At 33.8% G+C, this 15,823-nt stretch overlaps 1 protein-coding gene across 3 annotated transcripts in view; it reads left to right on the top strand.

Annotated features, from left to right (window-relative positions):
* The window catches only part of LOC128227650 (ubiquitin carboxyl-terminal hydrolase 38-like), a 47,620-nt gene that overhangs the window by 15,540 nt on the left and 16,257 nt on the right, over nt 1-15,823 (top strand). For all 3 annotated transcript variants that reach the window (XM_052938387.1, XM_052938388.1, XM_052938386.1), the window contains exons 2-6: nt 1,695-2,657; nt 5,575-5,676; nt 12,674-12,832; nt 14,474-14,667; nt 15,039-15,132. In XM_052938387.1, coding sequence (XP_052794347.1) covers nt 1,719-2,657; nt 5,575-5,676; nt 12,674-12,832; nt 14,474-14,667; nt 15,039-15,132 — 1,488 coding nt within the window. In that variant the 5' untranslated portion in view covers nt 1,695-1,718. The remainder of the gene's footprint in view (nt 1-1,694; nt 2,658-5,574; nt 5,677-12,673; nt 12,833-14,473; nt 14,668-15,038; nt 15,133-15,823) is intronic.

Here is a 15,823-nt window from a genome sequence, read left to right as displayed (position 1 = left end):
GCTTTATTCCAGGCTGTTAAATTTAATATGATTATTGTTCTGGGGTAAAAACATGAAATGTTATATTCAGAAGAAAATATTTAAGTGTCATTTCCCATTTGTTTGTATTTAGCATATATTAATGCAGTATCTGTCATGCAGGCATTCATTGCGGTTTTTCAATATTTATGAGCATTAATATGAGCAATTTGGGATTATATTGGGAATTTTAACATTGCAAAACATTATCTTGTATAATTATGTAGTTATTGCATTAGAATGACACTTCCGTATTTTACTGAAAATGAAATTAAATTCTATATGCACTTTTCAAGGGGGAAATTGTCCTTTAGTTATGTAAGTATTTAGTCTGCACTTCTCAAGCAGAAATGTCCTTTTCATATGTAAGTATTTAGTCTGTAGGTATATATATCTGAGAATTGAGTAGTAATTTCAATGTTGGGTAAAAACAGATTATTTGTTATTGGCCGAAAAAAAATGGTTTGGTTTAAGGGTAATTAACATTCTTTTTAAAAACTGTACGTTATCAGTATTTTTTTTTAATAGGATTTAATTTTATAAGAATTCATGCTATTTTCATAATTGGAGAATGGTGTGTTAAATTATTAGTAATCTTCTGTATTAATGGTTTTTAAAACTACATGTTAAAACACACCTAAAAAAAGGCAGGGTTGGGTAACTCAAACCAAATGTATGTTTTTTTAGGCCTTAAATCAACATTACTGTGTATGGTGATTTCAGATTGTCACTTATGATTACATTCAGAAACAGAAATTATACAAATTAGAAATGTACGTCTTACAATAGGGAATAATAGTTCTTAAAAAATCATTTTTTATCAATTGTATGAAAATAATAGATAATGCCGTTTGAAGCAATTTTCAATTGTGTTATTGAAGTTAAAAAATAACGAGCCGCATTTAAATGTTAACAAGTTTAAGGGACAATTACTTGTGCGATGTTGTGTTTTTAATTGTTTGTTTGAAGATAATTGCATGTTCAAAAAGATCTTGGTTTTTTTTAGCTAAATTTGAAATAAATTGTACTATTGATATAGTGTTTAGTTTTATATTTTGACATCAAATTTGCTATCTTGGATTTTCAAAGACAACAAGAAAGGTATTGCCCCAATTACAGACATCGACATTGAAAGTTAAGCCATATAACTATATATACTCAATTTCAGGATAACACAATCAATTATCGGCAACCTCTAAGCCTCAAATGATCGATTTTTGGCAATACTTCATCATCATATTATCCTTCTTATTAGAAACAATGGGTTGGAGCAAGGGGTGGGTTTTTTCGGCTCCATTTCCCTCCTGAAAAAGAATATAAATTTTTCCCCTACACAGGTAAAAAAATACTCTGTAAAGGAAAAAAAGGATATGTTTTTGGAGGAGGAGCATTGACCCCTTAACATGTAGGGAATGTGCCATTCATAATTATGTCAATAGGTTTGTTGAAAGCAAGTTGAACATTATATGAATCATTTTATAGTATTTTTCCAAAACATCACCATTTTCTCCTATCAAATGTCTCCGCGACCATTCCCTTGAAAGTGGAAAAAAACTCTGGGAGCTGTTTTAGAAAAAGGGAGAGAGGGAATGTAAATCATTTTATTTTTCGAGCCTCAATAATTATTGCTTTTAAAATATACTGTATTTCAAGATATACTCCTCGATCTGTTGCAGGTGCGGAAGGGGAAGCCAGATAAAATGGAGACGATTCTGAAGGGTATCTTGGCATCGGACCATCCAGATTCGGTCAAGCGTGACTTGCTGGTGAAAATCGCTTCGCAGGGAGCTGGTCAGCAGTCAATGGCCACTGTCCTGGGCGTGCTTGACCTCACTTCTCATTGGGTGCTAGAGGGTGACTCAAAGCTATATCGAACATATGGCCTCGATATTTTCAGAGCCTGGGCAAAGGGTCAAGGTAGCAAGTTCGATGAGTTCTTTAATAAGGAGTTCTTGTTGACATTGTTTTCTAAGAAATTTTCACATGACAATAGAGGAATGGTTCCAGTTTTGTTGAAAGAGAGTTTAAAAGCTCTTCAGACTTCTGCGATGTTTAGAAATCATTGTACAGTTATAGAAGCGAAAGCCACCGGGTATGTTAGAGAAAAACTACATGTAGACTGTTTGACAAAATTTGCGGACCTTTTGTTAGAATTCAAAGAGTGCATACCAAAAGGAGATCTCGCATCTCCATTCTGTACACAGCTGATAAGGTCTCTAAGTTTATGTGGTTCGCCTGACCATGAAACAGAGATTGTGAATTACATCAAAGGTGTGAACACTGTGGCGAATCTGCTTGCGTACATGTGGGACACTCCTGATGCCCAAAGTTTACAAGACTCATTAAAGGAGATCTTCAAAATCATATCGATGCCATGCGATGTTGAGCCCTCGATATGCTTAGGTTCGTTGGTTCCATACATTCCTCCATCCCTAATACCAAAAGTGGTGCGGAACGTGATTTCTGACTCGAACATCGACAACAACAGCATGGTGACGGCGTTGCAGCGAATCATCGACTGGTTGCTGTGGCCGACGACACGATTTGTGGACACATGGGTGATTGAGTTCCTGAAAGCCCTCGCCTCTGTTCAGAAGTACAGTGTCCTCATCACGGTCACCGAGAACAAAGTGGATCAGGTATATTTTAAAAGTTTAGTTTTAACATACTTATTCCATAACGATTGTTAAGCCTCTTTCAACAACCCACAACATTTTTCAATACAATAACAATAAGCATTCAAACCTAATTCAACTTTCTTTCGGTGTTGACCTTTTTAAATTGTGGTTTTTTTTTTTTAAGTTACATTAAAACTTATCAGGAGCATTGTTCTTAGTTCTTCTACCATTGTATATACAGATACGGTGTCAGACTTCGATCCCTGCATTAGCAAAATATTTTTTTATGTTCTATTGTTCTTTTTTTATAACCAGTATTATATTTATAACCTTGGTATGTTTTATAATTTTTTCATTTTTTTTTTTATATTTGATCACATTAAGACCATAAAGATATCATCATTGTTGGTGAACAATACAGAAAACAAACTTTTAAGTGGATGTGCACATGGGTTCCAAAAGTATAAAAGTGATTTGCACACAAAATGTTTTGACTAGAAATATTTTTATTTCAATTTTACCCTTTTTGTCCAACCTAATCACTTGGGATAAAAATGTCACTGTTCTTGTTCAGCGTTATGCAAACAAAAGAAGTTATATAAGAGGGTATTTTCTTTTGAAATAAAATCATAAATAAAAATAATTTATACATCTTGTAAACCTACACTTTCATGCTTAAATCTGTTAAAAAGGTTTGATGAAAATGAGAGAAAGCCATCAGTTCTGGAAATAGGAAAATAAAAAAAGATGTATTGGTAGTTATATAATCACCATTCCAGCTTTATCTAAGAAAAAACACCCACATGCTGAAGGTTTGTTTGATATTATAAACAACAGGTAGTAAAAATAAAAGTTTTTTTGATGAATCATTTTCAACAATCCTTTAATGAATTTACCTTTTCTGCACTGAAAGATTTACATTTCTTTAAGTGTGTTTTGCTCTGATGACAGGTGTAAGGGTAGGCGTTTTTGCGTCTCTGTGTATCAAAATGCTGTATATGTCCTATTAAACAATGAGGGTGTGTGACTGTGTGTCACTTTAAGAAAAAAGAATTAAGAACTTAAAAAGATCCATTTTTCCCAATTAAGCAATTTTTTAAACAGCACTAAATTCATGTCGCAAAATTGAAAAAAAGACCCACATCAAAGAACCCCCAGTGCGTCTTTAATAATAGGGCATGCACGTTTAATAGAACATTTACGGTAGACATAAAATTTTGTTTACTTAAAAGTGTTACTAAAATAATTGGCTTTTTATTAATCTCATTATAGTAAACAAAATTCTTAAATTTCACAATTAAACAATTATAATCATATCCAGTTTGTCAGTGTGTGTTTTTCAAAGAAAACAAATTGAGGTATCATTGTCATTATAAGCCTTGGCGCTGTTGGCACTCAGGCATTATGCATTTTTTTTATAATGAATAAAGGCATTAAAAATTTGGAAATCGTTTCGGAAATTAACAAAAAAATGAATCTTTGTAGTTATATGCACACTCATTATGACAATTAATAATATGTATCAACCTTAAAATGAGAACTGATGAGCCTTTGCATCCAATAAAAAATTTAATGAAAACATGTTATAAAACACTTAACGCTTAACTTAAGACTTGTTCATAATGAAATAACTTGATGTGATATCAACGTGATTAAATAATACAGCTCGGGCAGACTGTTCACGATTTAACAATCTTAGAAATAAATAGAAAAGACCACTGTGGTTTAACTCCTAATGCATTATCAAGATCAACCAATTAGCCCACAATCATTGAATGGGCCAATGGCTGAGGTGCTTTCAATGTTCTTGGCGGACTCAAAGGTCACTTAAATAATGCTTGGAGATTTTTTATTCATTTCCCCAAATTGGGAGAATATTTTCGCAAGGGGAAACAGCCTTTATTTATAAGGCAGTACTTGTACCGAGAATAATCACTGAACATGTTGAATAAAATAAATTATATGCTGTTTGAAGGACTGCTAAACTCAAATAAATAAAAAAGGAGAATAATTATACAAATAAGGTATATTATTACTAATTATGCGTTTTTAAATAAGTAAAATATGAGCTTCACAATTACCTTTTTGCGGATTTTTTAAAAGATAATAGCCTTATTTAGAAATTAACTGCAATCATTGTCATTTAATATGTCTGAGAAATATAACAAGTTAAAAAGGTATTTAACTATCATAATATATCAAAATTATTGCATAAGAATGAAGTTTATTATCATCAGACATTAGTTAATTGTTGTGTTATGATCTTCCAGAAACTGTGGTCTGACTGGAGAACATTGCAAGGTCATTTTTACCTTGTCAAGCAATATTATTTTCGAAATGTTTATCTGTCCACGTAATAGATAGATGACATGAAATAAAATCTTAAAGATAAAATGAATGGGTAGAGTGAGCGTAGCAAATGATCCCCTCTTAATCATTAAGATATTACTTCAGGTCATCTAACTGACTTAGAATACAACATCTTTGGCTGATGCATTGTCCATGCAAAATCTGACGCAGGGACACGTTTGTTCCTGATGAGTGGCAGTTATACATATAAGACGGACCTTTAAACACCTGTGAAAGTTGAAATTCTTTACGTATGTCTAACCCTCAAGTACTTAATGCTTGCATTCTTACCTGCAATTTTATTGGCTGAAAATGGAGGTTGTATGCTAATTTAGGTTTTTCAAAGACTGCTTTACATTCTTATTATTGTCAGTTTTACATATATTTGTATTTTTGTATTTCAGATTCAGATTGATATTCACTGCTGGTCGTGTAATATAATAATATTTCTGTATGATTATACGCGTATTTAACATTTCTATGTGTATCTGTGGATTTAAGATATTCCAGAAACTACAGATTGGCCGGTCTTAACATTGTCATGTCATTCTGTCTTATTAATATTTCCATATTTATATGTACATTTCAGATATTCCAGAAACTGCAGTTTGCCCCAGTCAGCGAGCCTGGCCTTAACATTGTCACCTACATGTTGCTGAGTTTTCAACATTCTCCAGATCCTTTCCACAAGGTATGTTAACATGGCCACATAACCCTTTCCATAAGATATGTTATCATGGCCACATAACCATTCCCACAAGGTATGTTAACATGGCCACATAACCATTTCCATAAGATATGTTATCATGGCCACATAACCATTCCCACAAGGTATGTTAACATGGCCACTTAACCCTTTCCACAAGGTATGTTAACATGGCCACATCACCATTTCCATAAGGTATGTTATCATGGCCACATAACCATTCCCACAAGGTATGTTAACATGGCCACTTAACCCTTTCCACAAGGTATGTTAACATGGCCACATAACCATTTCCATAAGGTATGTTAACATGGCCACATCACCATTTCCATATGGTGTGTTATCATGGCCACATAACCATTCCCACAAGGTATGTTAACATGGCCACATCACCATTTCCATATGGTGTGTTAACATGACCACATAACCATTCCCACAAGGTATGTTAACATGGCCACATCACCATTTCCATATGGTATGTTAACATGGCCACATAACCATTTCCATAAGGTATGTTAACATGGCCACATCACCATTTCCATATGGTGTGTTATCATGGCCACATAACCATTCCCACAAGGTATGTTAACATGGCCACATAACCCTTTCCACAAGGTATGTTAACATGGCCACATCACCATTTCCATATGGTGTGTTAACATGACCACATAACCATTCCCACAAGGTATGTTAACATGGCCACATAACCATTTCCATAAGATATGTTATCATGGCCACATAACCATTCCCACAAGGTATGTTAACATGGCCACATCACCATTTCCATATGGTGTGTTATCATGGCCACATCACCATTCCCACAAGGTATGTTAACATGGCCACATCACCATTTCCATAAGATATGTTATCATGGCCACATAACCATTCCCACAAGGTATGTTAACATGGCCACATAACCCTTTCCACAAGGTATGTTAACATGGCCACATCACCATTTCCATATGGTGTGTTAACATGACCACATAACCATTCCCACAAGGTATGTTAACATGGCCACATAACCATTTCCATAAGATATGTTATCATGGCCACATAACCATTCCCACAAGGTATGTTAACATGGCCACATAACCATTTCCATAAGATATGTTATCATGGCCACATAACCATTCCCACAAGGTATGTTAACATGGCCACATAACCCTTTCCACAAGGTATGTTAACATGGCCACATCACCATTTCCATATGGTGTGTTAACATGACCACATAACCATTCCCACAAGGTATGTTAACATGGCCACATCACCATTTCCATATGGTATGTTAACATGGCCACATAACCATTTCCATAAGATATGTTATCATGGCCACATAACCATTCCCACAAGGTATGTTAACATGGCCACATCACCATTTCCATATGGTATGTTAACATGGCCACATAACCATTTCCATAAGATATGTTATCATGGCCACATAACCATTCCCACAAGGTATGTTAACATGGCCACATAACCCTTTCCACAAGGTATGTTAACATGGCCACATCACCATTTCCATATGGTGTGTTAACATGACCACATAACCATTCCCACAAGGTATGTTAACATGGCCACATCACCATTTCCATATGGTATGTTAACATGACCACATAACCATTCCCACAAGGTATGTTATCATGGCCACATAACCATTCCCACAAGGTATGTTAACATGGCCACATAACCATTTCCATAAGGTATGTTAACATGGCCACATCACCATTTCCATATGGTGTGTTATCATGGCCACATAACCATTCCCACAAGGTATGTTAACATGGCCACATAACCCTTTCCATAAGATATGTTATCATGGCCACATAACCATTCCCACAAGGTATGTTAACATGGCCACATAACCCTTTCCACAAGGTATGTTAACATGGCCACATAACCCTTTCCATAAGATATGTTATCATGGCCACATAACCATTCCCACAAGGTATGTTAACATGGCCACATAACCATTTCCATAAGATATGTTATCATGGCCACATAACCATTCCCACAAGGTATGTTAACATGACCACATAACCCTTTCCATAAGATATGTTATCATGGCCACTTAACCCTTTCCATATGGTGTGTTAACATGGCCACATAACCATTTCCATATGGTGTGTTAACATGAGCACATAACCCTTTCCATATGGTGTGTTAACATGGCCACTTAACCCTTTCCATATGGTGTGTTAACATGGCCACATAACCATTTCCATATGGTGTGTTAACATGGCCACTTAACCCTTTCCATATGGTATGTTAACATGGCCACATAACCATTTCCATATGGTGTGTTAACATGGCCACATAACCATTTCCATATGGTGTGTTAACATGAGCACATAACCCTTTCCATATGGTGTGTTAACATGGCCACTTAACCCTTTCCATATGGTGTGTTAACATGAGCACATAACCCTTTCCATATGGTATGTTAACATGGCCACTTAACCCTTTTCACAAGATATGTTAACATGACCACATAACCCTTTCCATATGGTATGTTATCATGGCCACAACCATTTCCATATGGTGTGTTAACATGACCACATAAACCTTTCCATATGGTGTGTTATCATGACCACATAAATATTTCTATATATGGTGTGTTAACATTTCCACATTACCCTTTGCACAAGGTATGTAAACATGGCCACATAACCCTTTGCACAAGGTATGTTAACATTTCCACATAACCCTTTGCACAAGGTATGTTAACATTTCCACATAACCCTTTGTACAAGGTATGTTAACATTTCCACATAACCCTTTGCACAAGGTATGTTAACATTTCCACATAACCCTTTGCACATGGTATGTTAACATTTCCACATAACCCTTTGCACAAGGTATGTTAACATTTCCACATTACCCTTTGCACAAGGTATGTTAACATTTCCACATAACCCTTTGCACAAGGAATGTTAACATTTCCACATAACCCTTTGCACAAGGTATGTTAACATGGCAGTGGTTGAAATAAGCACAAGCCCGCAAGCCCAGTGCACTGGTTAAATGATTTCTGGGCTTGCTCGAATTCTGGATTCGATTAAGCAGGGCTTGTTTAGAATGTCGATGCCAAGCACTAATGTCAGAATTTGGGCTTGTTCATCCAAAGTCTAATTCGATGACTGACATGGCCACATAACCCTGTCCACAAAGTATGTTAACATTGCCGCATATCTAAGTCACAATTATAAAAATATGTTAAAAGCTTGTTTTTCAAAGTGTTGATTGTAAATTTTATGAGTTATGAAATGGTGATATGGTGATGATTACTTTAATCAATGATGCTTGTGACAAATATAAGCAATTAACGACCAGAGAGTTAAAGGCTTGTGACCAAATATAAGCATTTAATGATCAGAGTTGAATGGCAATTCTTCAACCTCTATAAATTGTAAGTCAAAATGTTAATTGGAATATAGTAAATTTTGTCTAACTACAGTAAATAATGTTGCTATACTTATTTGAAATCACAACTGAAATTGTTTTTGGTAATTGCTTTTATTAGCTCCATAATTTAAGTTCTCAGAATTGTAATCATTTTCAAATTCTCGCTTTTTTTAATATCAGTGACATTATGGATGTTTTGATAACTTGTAATAGAACAGAATAATTTTCAATTGCGCTGTAGAAAATTTAAATATTAGTGTACATGTTTAAAATCCCATGCTGTGTCAGAAATTCAGCCATAAATTGTGGACATTGAAAAAGCCCAATCCACAAATTTGGATGCCTTATTAAGCCCTTATCATTTATGTGATATTTAAAAGGGTTTTATGTAAAGAAAAAGGAAATATCTGAACAAAATGTTATTCACAGTCCTTAATAGATTTTGAATAAGGTATTTTTACATCCAATTGCAGTTAAAATATAGAGAAAAAAACACAAAAAACTAAGAACTTAAGGTGTAACATTCTTTTGGTCATTTATTTAATAATCAGCAATTAAAAACCATTTAAATGGTATAGAAGTTATATTTGGCCTTCAGGCAGAAAAAATTAACATAACGTATAGTTAATGGAGCTATCAGAGACCTACTGATTATTTTTGGGTCAGATTTCTTTAAAGTTCTCAATTTCAGCCATTGTATAATATAACGTATTTTATGGTGAATATATAAAGGTATCAGCAGTTTTAAGGAGCCATGCTATTTATTTCCTTATCATGCATCAAGTAACTTATTTATGTTGCCAAGCAATGGATCGAGAATCCTGCTTTTTATTGTAATTTTTTGCTAACAAAACGCTTTCAAATGCAAGTGGTTTACGTTGTTGTTTTTTTGTGACAGATATTTTACAGTTGAAGTGAGTTGGCGAGCGCATCGGTAAACAAAGTTGTGCAAGATTAAAAGGGAAAGGAAAAACAAAATTGATAACTAATGAAAAGCAGGAGTAAGCATGACGTTTCATTATTGTTTACGTTCATTTGAAAAAAAATGAAATTACGTATTTTCTTGCAAACTTCTTAAAATAAGATGCTAAGTTCCTTATCTCATGCATTAAGTAATTGTTTCCTTCAAATTGATTGATTTTGCCAAGCGATCGAGAATTCTGCACATTACTTTAATTTTTTGTGAACAAATTTTTTTTCAAATGCAAGTGATATACGTTTTTTGTGAAAGATATTTTACAGTTTAAGTAAGTTCAAGTTGTAACAGTTAACAGAATTAGGCAATATTAAAATAGAGAGAAAAAACCCAAAAATGATTACTTATAAAAATCATTAAATAACCATGAGTTTCATAGTTTACATTCATTTGAAAAGAAAAAAAATGGAATTATTTTCTTGCAAGGCCTAAAAAAAACAACATTTGGTTCGGGTTACCCGGCCCTACCTACGGAATAGCCGCCGACCCTACCGTTTTTATAGTCAGTTTGAAAAAAAAATGAAAAACTAAAAAAATAAAAATAAAAAAAAATCTTTTTTTTTAATTGCTTTTCAATATGTAGTATAAAATCTTAAATGCTTATACAGAAGATAACTTTAACACCATTCTCCAATGATGAAAATAGCATTCTTATACAAAGCCTAATAAAAAAAATAAAATAATAAAAAGCCTACCTACCTACCCTACCTATTTTTGAAAAGGATGAAACCCTAACCAAACAATTTTTTTTTTTAGGCCCAAGCTTGATAATATTTTTTAATTGTTCATCTTTTTTTTTTTTTTATTGTACATCATTTTTTTTGTCAGTCAATGTGAAATTTGAACCATGCCCATGTTGAATGCAAGGTAATAGGTAGAGCATTGAAACATGAATACCTTAAAAATCATCATGCATCAAGTCTTGAATTTTTTGCAAACAAACATTTTCAAATGGAAGTGATTAACATTTTTTTACAGATATTTTCAGTTGAAGTGAGTTGGTTGCATCAGTAATTAAACAAAGTTATGCAGTATTAAAATTAATGGAAAGAAAAAATAAATTTGATAAGTTAAGAATAAACAGGAGCTGCGTATAAATATATGCATGATGTTTCATAGTTTACATCCTTTAGAAAAAAATAAATGAAATTTTAAGTATTTTTTTACAAGTTTCATAACATTGCCTTTTTTTGTCCCTCAAAGTGAAATTAACAAACCATGCCCAGGTGCAATGCATGGTTACAGATGTAGTGCAAATTTAGTATAAATGCACTAAAATCTATAAGCTCAATTCCTTATCATGACTATGAAGTAATTGTTTCCTTCAAATTAATTTATGTTGCCAAGCGATGGAGATTTCAAAATATTTTCAAATGTAAGTGATTTGCGTTGTTGTTTTTTTTGGGACAGATATTTTACAGTTGAAATACTAGTCGGTTGCACCAGTAAACAAAATTATGCAATATATATTAAAATAGAAAGAAAAAAAACAAAAATTCATCACTAATAAAAAGCATTATATAACCATGACGATTCATAATTTACATTCATTTGAAAAAATAAATACATTATTTTCGCAAGACTAATAACCCGGTTACATGGTCGCACAAGCTTCATTATTAAACATCAACTTTTTTGTCAGTCAAGGTGAAATTTGAACCATGCCCACGTTGAATGCATAGTAAGAAGTAGATCAATTGAAACATGAATACGCAAAATTTTGTATGCTAAATTCCTTATCATGCATCAAGTAATCGTTTCCTTCAAATTGATTTATTTTGCCAAACAATCCAGAATCCTGCACATTACTTTAATTTTTTGCTAACAAAACATTTTCAAATGCAAGTAATTTTATGTTTTTTTGTGACAAATATTATACAGCTGAAGACAGTTCTTTGCATCAGTAAACAAAGTTATGCAGTTTTAAAACGGAAATAATAAACAAAAATTAATTACAGTATGCATGACCTTTCGTAGTTTACATTCATTTGAAAAAATATAATTAAAAGTAATTTCTTGCAAGCTTCGTTACATTCACTTTTTTGTCAGTCAAGGTGAAATTTGAACCATGCTCATGTTGAATGCATTGAAAGAAGTAGAGCGTATGTACACCCTTAATTTTGTATGCTAAATAGGTATTCCAATATTGCGTTTTAAATTAATTATAATTTAATAAGTATGAGCTGCACGTACGGACGTCTGATTCAAATTTAATGAAATTATTCACTTGTAAACATAAGTTTTTGGTGTAACTCAGCTAACGTCTTCTTTCAACTTTTATACAGGTTTAAATTAAGCCCGGGGGTGTCATATTCTGCCCACGCATCTTGACAAGTTATCTTTGAATATTTAATGTGGCTTAGGCCAAAATTAATTAATGATTTGTTAAATGTTACCCACTTTTATAGGTGTGGGTAATAGTAGGTAAGTTCTTCTTGATTTTATAGCTTCCTAGCCTCTTAAATCTGTAAAGAAAAAATAAATTAAAAATAAGATAACTGGAGAGACCTTTTTTATGCAAGTCTGTTGGATAACACCAACAAAACTATTCATTAATTGTGGCTTAGAATTAATGCTTCACAATTGCTTTCACCTATTTTCCAGATTCTGCCAATGGTTCCAAAGATTGTGTCAGTGTGGCAGAATGACAGTTCAGACCAGAGCAACCAGCTGCTCTCACGGCTGGCCGAGCTTCTACACATCCTGATGTACCTGCATGCTGGATTCCCTGAGCTTTATGATCCGGTGTATGAGCTGATTAAGGTACCAATAATAGTTAAAAGCTCATTACTGTTTTCTGTACCAGCTGCAAACACATTTAGCTGAGCTTCTGCACATCCTCATGTACCTGCCCATGGGATTTCTCGAGCACTATGATCTCATTAAGGTACCAAAATTATAGTGAAGCGTTAAAAGCTCTGACTGTTTTCTGTCGGTAAAAGGAGAGGTATTTTATACTGACATTATCTCTTTGTGCCATGAGCTGCTCAGACAGACTAGCTGAGCTTCTGCACATCCTTTTGTACCTGCACGCGGGATTTCCTGACTTCTATAACCCAGTATATGAGCTCATTATGGTATGTGGAGTCTATTTCATGTAGAAGAAAAGAAAATTGAGGTAATTTAACAGCTTTTCTATGTCAAGAACTCTGAGCTGCTGCATGTTTGTCTAGCTGAGCTTCTGCACATGCTTGTGTACCAGATGCTGGATTTCCCGAGCTCTATGATCCAGTGTAAGAGCTCATTAAGGTACCTATATTGGTTGAGCGTGTAAAGCTCTGTTTTATGGAGAAAAAAATATGTTATTTCACACCCAGTGTATGTCAAAATCTGTCAACGCAACATGCTTCATTTTTAGAGCTCTATGATCCAGTATAGAGCTCTTAAGGTACCTATATTGGTGGAGTGTGTAAAGCTCTGTTTTATGAAGAAAAAATATCATTTTATTTCACTTCCTGTCTATCTATGTCAATATCTGTCAACGCAACATGCTTGATTTCCAGAGCCCTACGTTTGGTTGAATGAGCTTTTAATGGTTCATACCACTTGTTGTAGTGGGCTGAAATAATAATTTAAATTCACCCCATTGCATAATTTAAAGTGTATAATTTGCTGTGATCATACAAATGACCTTGATTTCAAAAAGCTATTCATTCTTTATTGTACACTTTAATTCATAGCAGGGTTGTTTTTGACAGAATAATGAATGTTTTCTGGTTATATAATGGATATGAATGATTCATAATTCTATTAAATAAAACCATCAATTTTATAATGGTAATTCTATGCATTTTCTTCCCTTTTTATTCAACCTTCATAGAAGATTGGGTAAATACTTGAGGATTGACAATGTCTGAATGTCGGTCGGTCTGTAAATAGACATATTATGTCAGAAAATAGCTCTTTGGGCTATTTTTTTTGTAAGCATACACCCAACTTTAAATAAAGGTTCTTGTATCTCTTGTATTTATTTTCTTGGTACGAGCAATAACAGTTTGACTTAGGAACAAGATAGTTGCTTTAGATGACTCCGTTTCAAGGCCATACCTCAAGGTCATGGTCACAGTCTTGTGAAAGCTTATTTTGCATAATAACTTGAGAATAGTGTGACCTAGACCAAGAAACATCAGTTGAAGTTTGCCCGTGACTGGTTGATGATCCTTATTATTGTCGAGGTCAGTAGGTCAAAGATCAAGCTCATGGTCAAAGTCAGTGTTGTAAAAAACAATGTCCCCACAATAACTTCAGAACAGCTTGACCTTGGACCATCGAACTTTGTTAGTTTTACTTGACCAGCTGACTGCTATTATGACCCCTATAAACTACTTGATGCAGTTTAGCAAATGTTTCTGACAATGCTGTGCTCAGGGGGACATATTGTTTTAAAAGCATCCTTTTTTGTAGGATTTCCCAAAGCCATCACCAGATGTAATCAAGTTCCGACTACTAGAGTCAAAATGGACGGCCCATCGCGACAGCTCCGCCCACCAGCCTCGATCGTACCAGCCCAAGGCAGAGATGGGCAAAACGGGACTTTTCAATCTTGGCAACACATGCTATATGAATAGCATCATACAGGCCTTGTACATGTGTGATAGGTAGAAATGATGAGTGTTTTATATATTAAAGCCATTTATTAACGAAGAAAGTAGTATTTGACATTGTGTTTTTTTTATTTTATTTGCTGTTACGAACATGCATAACTTTCGTCTATATCAAACATTGAAAGCAAGTTAAATTATGGATAGTAAATATTTATATGCTATTATATAAGGGATTGTAAAAATAAAAAGTAAACAAAAAGTATTAAGAAAATTATTCATTTTGTCATTTTCATGGAAGGTAACAGATTTTTTTGTTTACACTTTTTAGACTTTTAATATAAAATATTATATATATATTATATCATCTACCAGACTTTAAGCTGTAGTATCTCCCACCATTGCTAAGTAATCATAAATCTTTCCAGTTTCCGAGGGGCGCTGTTACAACACATGCCAACACCAGAACAGAGCCTGGTTGTCAAACTACAGCACGTGTTTGCCTTCCTGTCCCTGTCACAGGTACAAATGTCACAAATTGGGAGTTGATTGGGAGTTCATTAGGAGTTGATAGGGAGTTTTTTTCCCCTATACCACTTAAACACTTTAAAATCTACTCATTTTTTAAGAAATAAGTAGTGTAGGTGTCATAACCTTGGTATCAACTTGCCAGCTTGGATGAAGTTGTCTCACAAACCTTAAATATTTTGCCATATCTCTCATGCATTTAAAGGTATTCATATGAAATTAAGTACATGTGTTTCGAATGACATTATGGATATCATTTGCATACCTGTAATGCAATAAAACATAATTATGAAATCAAAACAAATGTTGGGTGATCAGCTTGCAACGTTGCAATTTTTGTGAAATTTATGTCAAGGATAGGATTATCTACATAATGCCTTGAAACATATTTTCTTACATTTCCTGTGTCTGATTCATACGACACTAAAACGAAATAATGCAACATTTTTTTTATATACCGGTTATTATATATTCATATAAATGTAAGAAAACCACAACTTGGATTTAAATAGTGTCAGAAGTAAAATGATACCAAAAAAATTCGCAAATTTCCGTACTGACATATTAAACAAGCAGAAGAAGTGTTAATTTGAGGAGCTACATTGACCTAATTTTTATGTTTTACAACTTTGTAGGCATTCGCTGCAAAAATTGAGCCGTTGTCAAAACGTTATGTGAAGCATTT

The sequence above is a fragment of the Mya arenaria genome, chromosome 3 (genome assembly GCF_026914265.1).
Source record: "Mya arenaria isolate MELC-2E11 chromosome 3, ASM2691426v1".
In the NCBI taxonomy this organism is placed as follows: domain Eukaryota; kingdom Metazoa; phylum Mollusca; class Bivalvia; order Myida; family Myidae; genus Mya; species Mya arenaria.
Note: the sequence above shows the minus strand (reverse complement) of the source record. Positions and strands in the feature narration are given on the sequence as shown.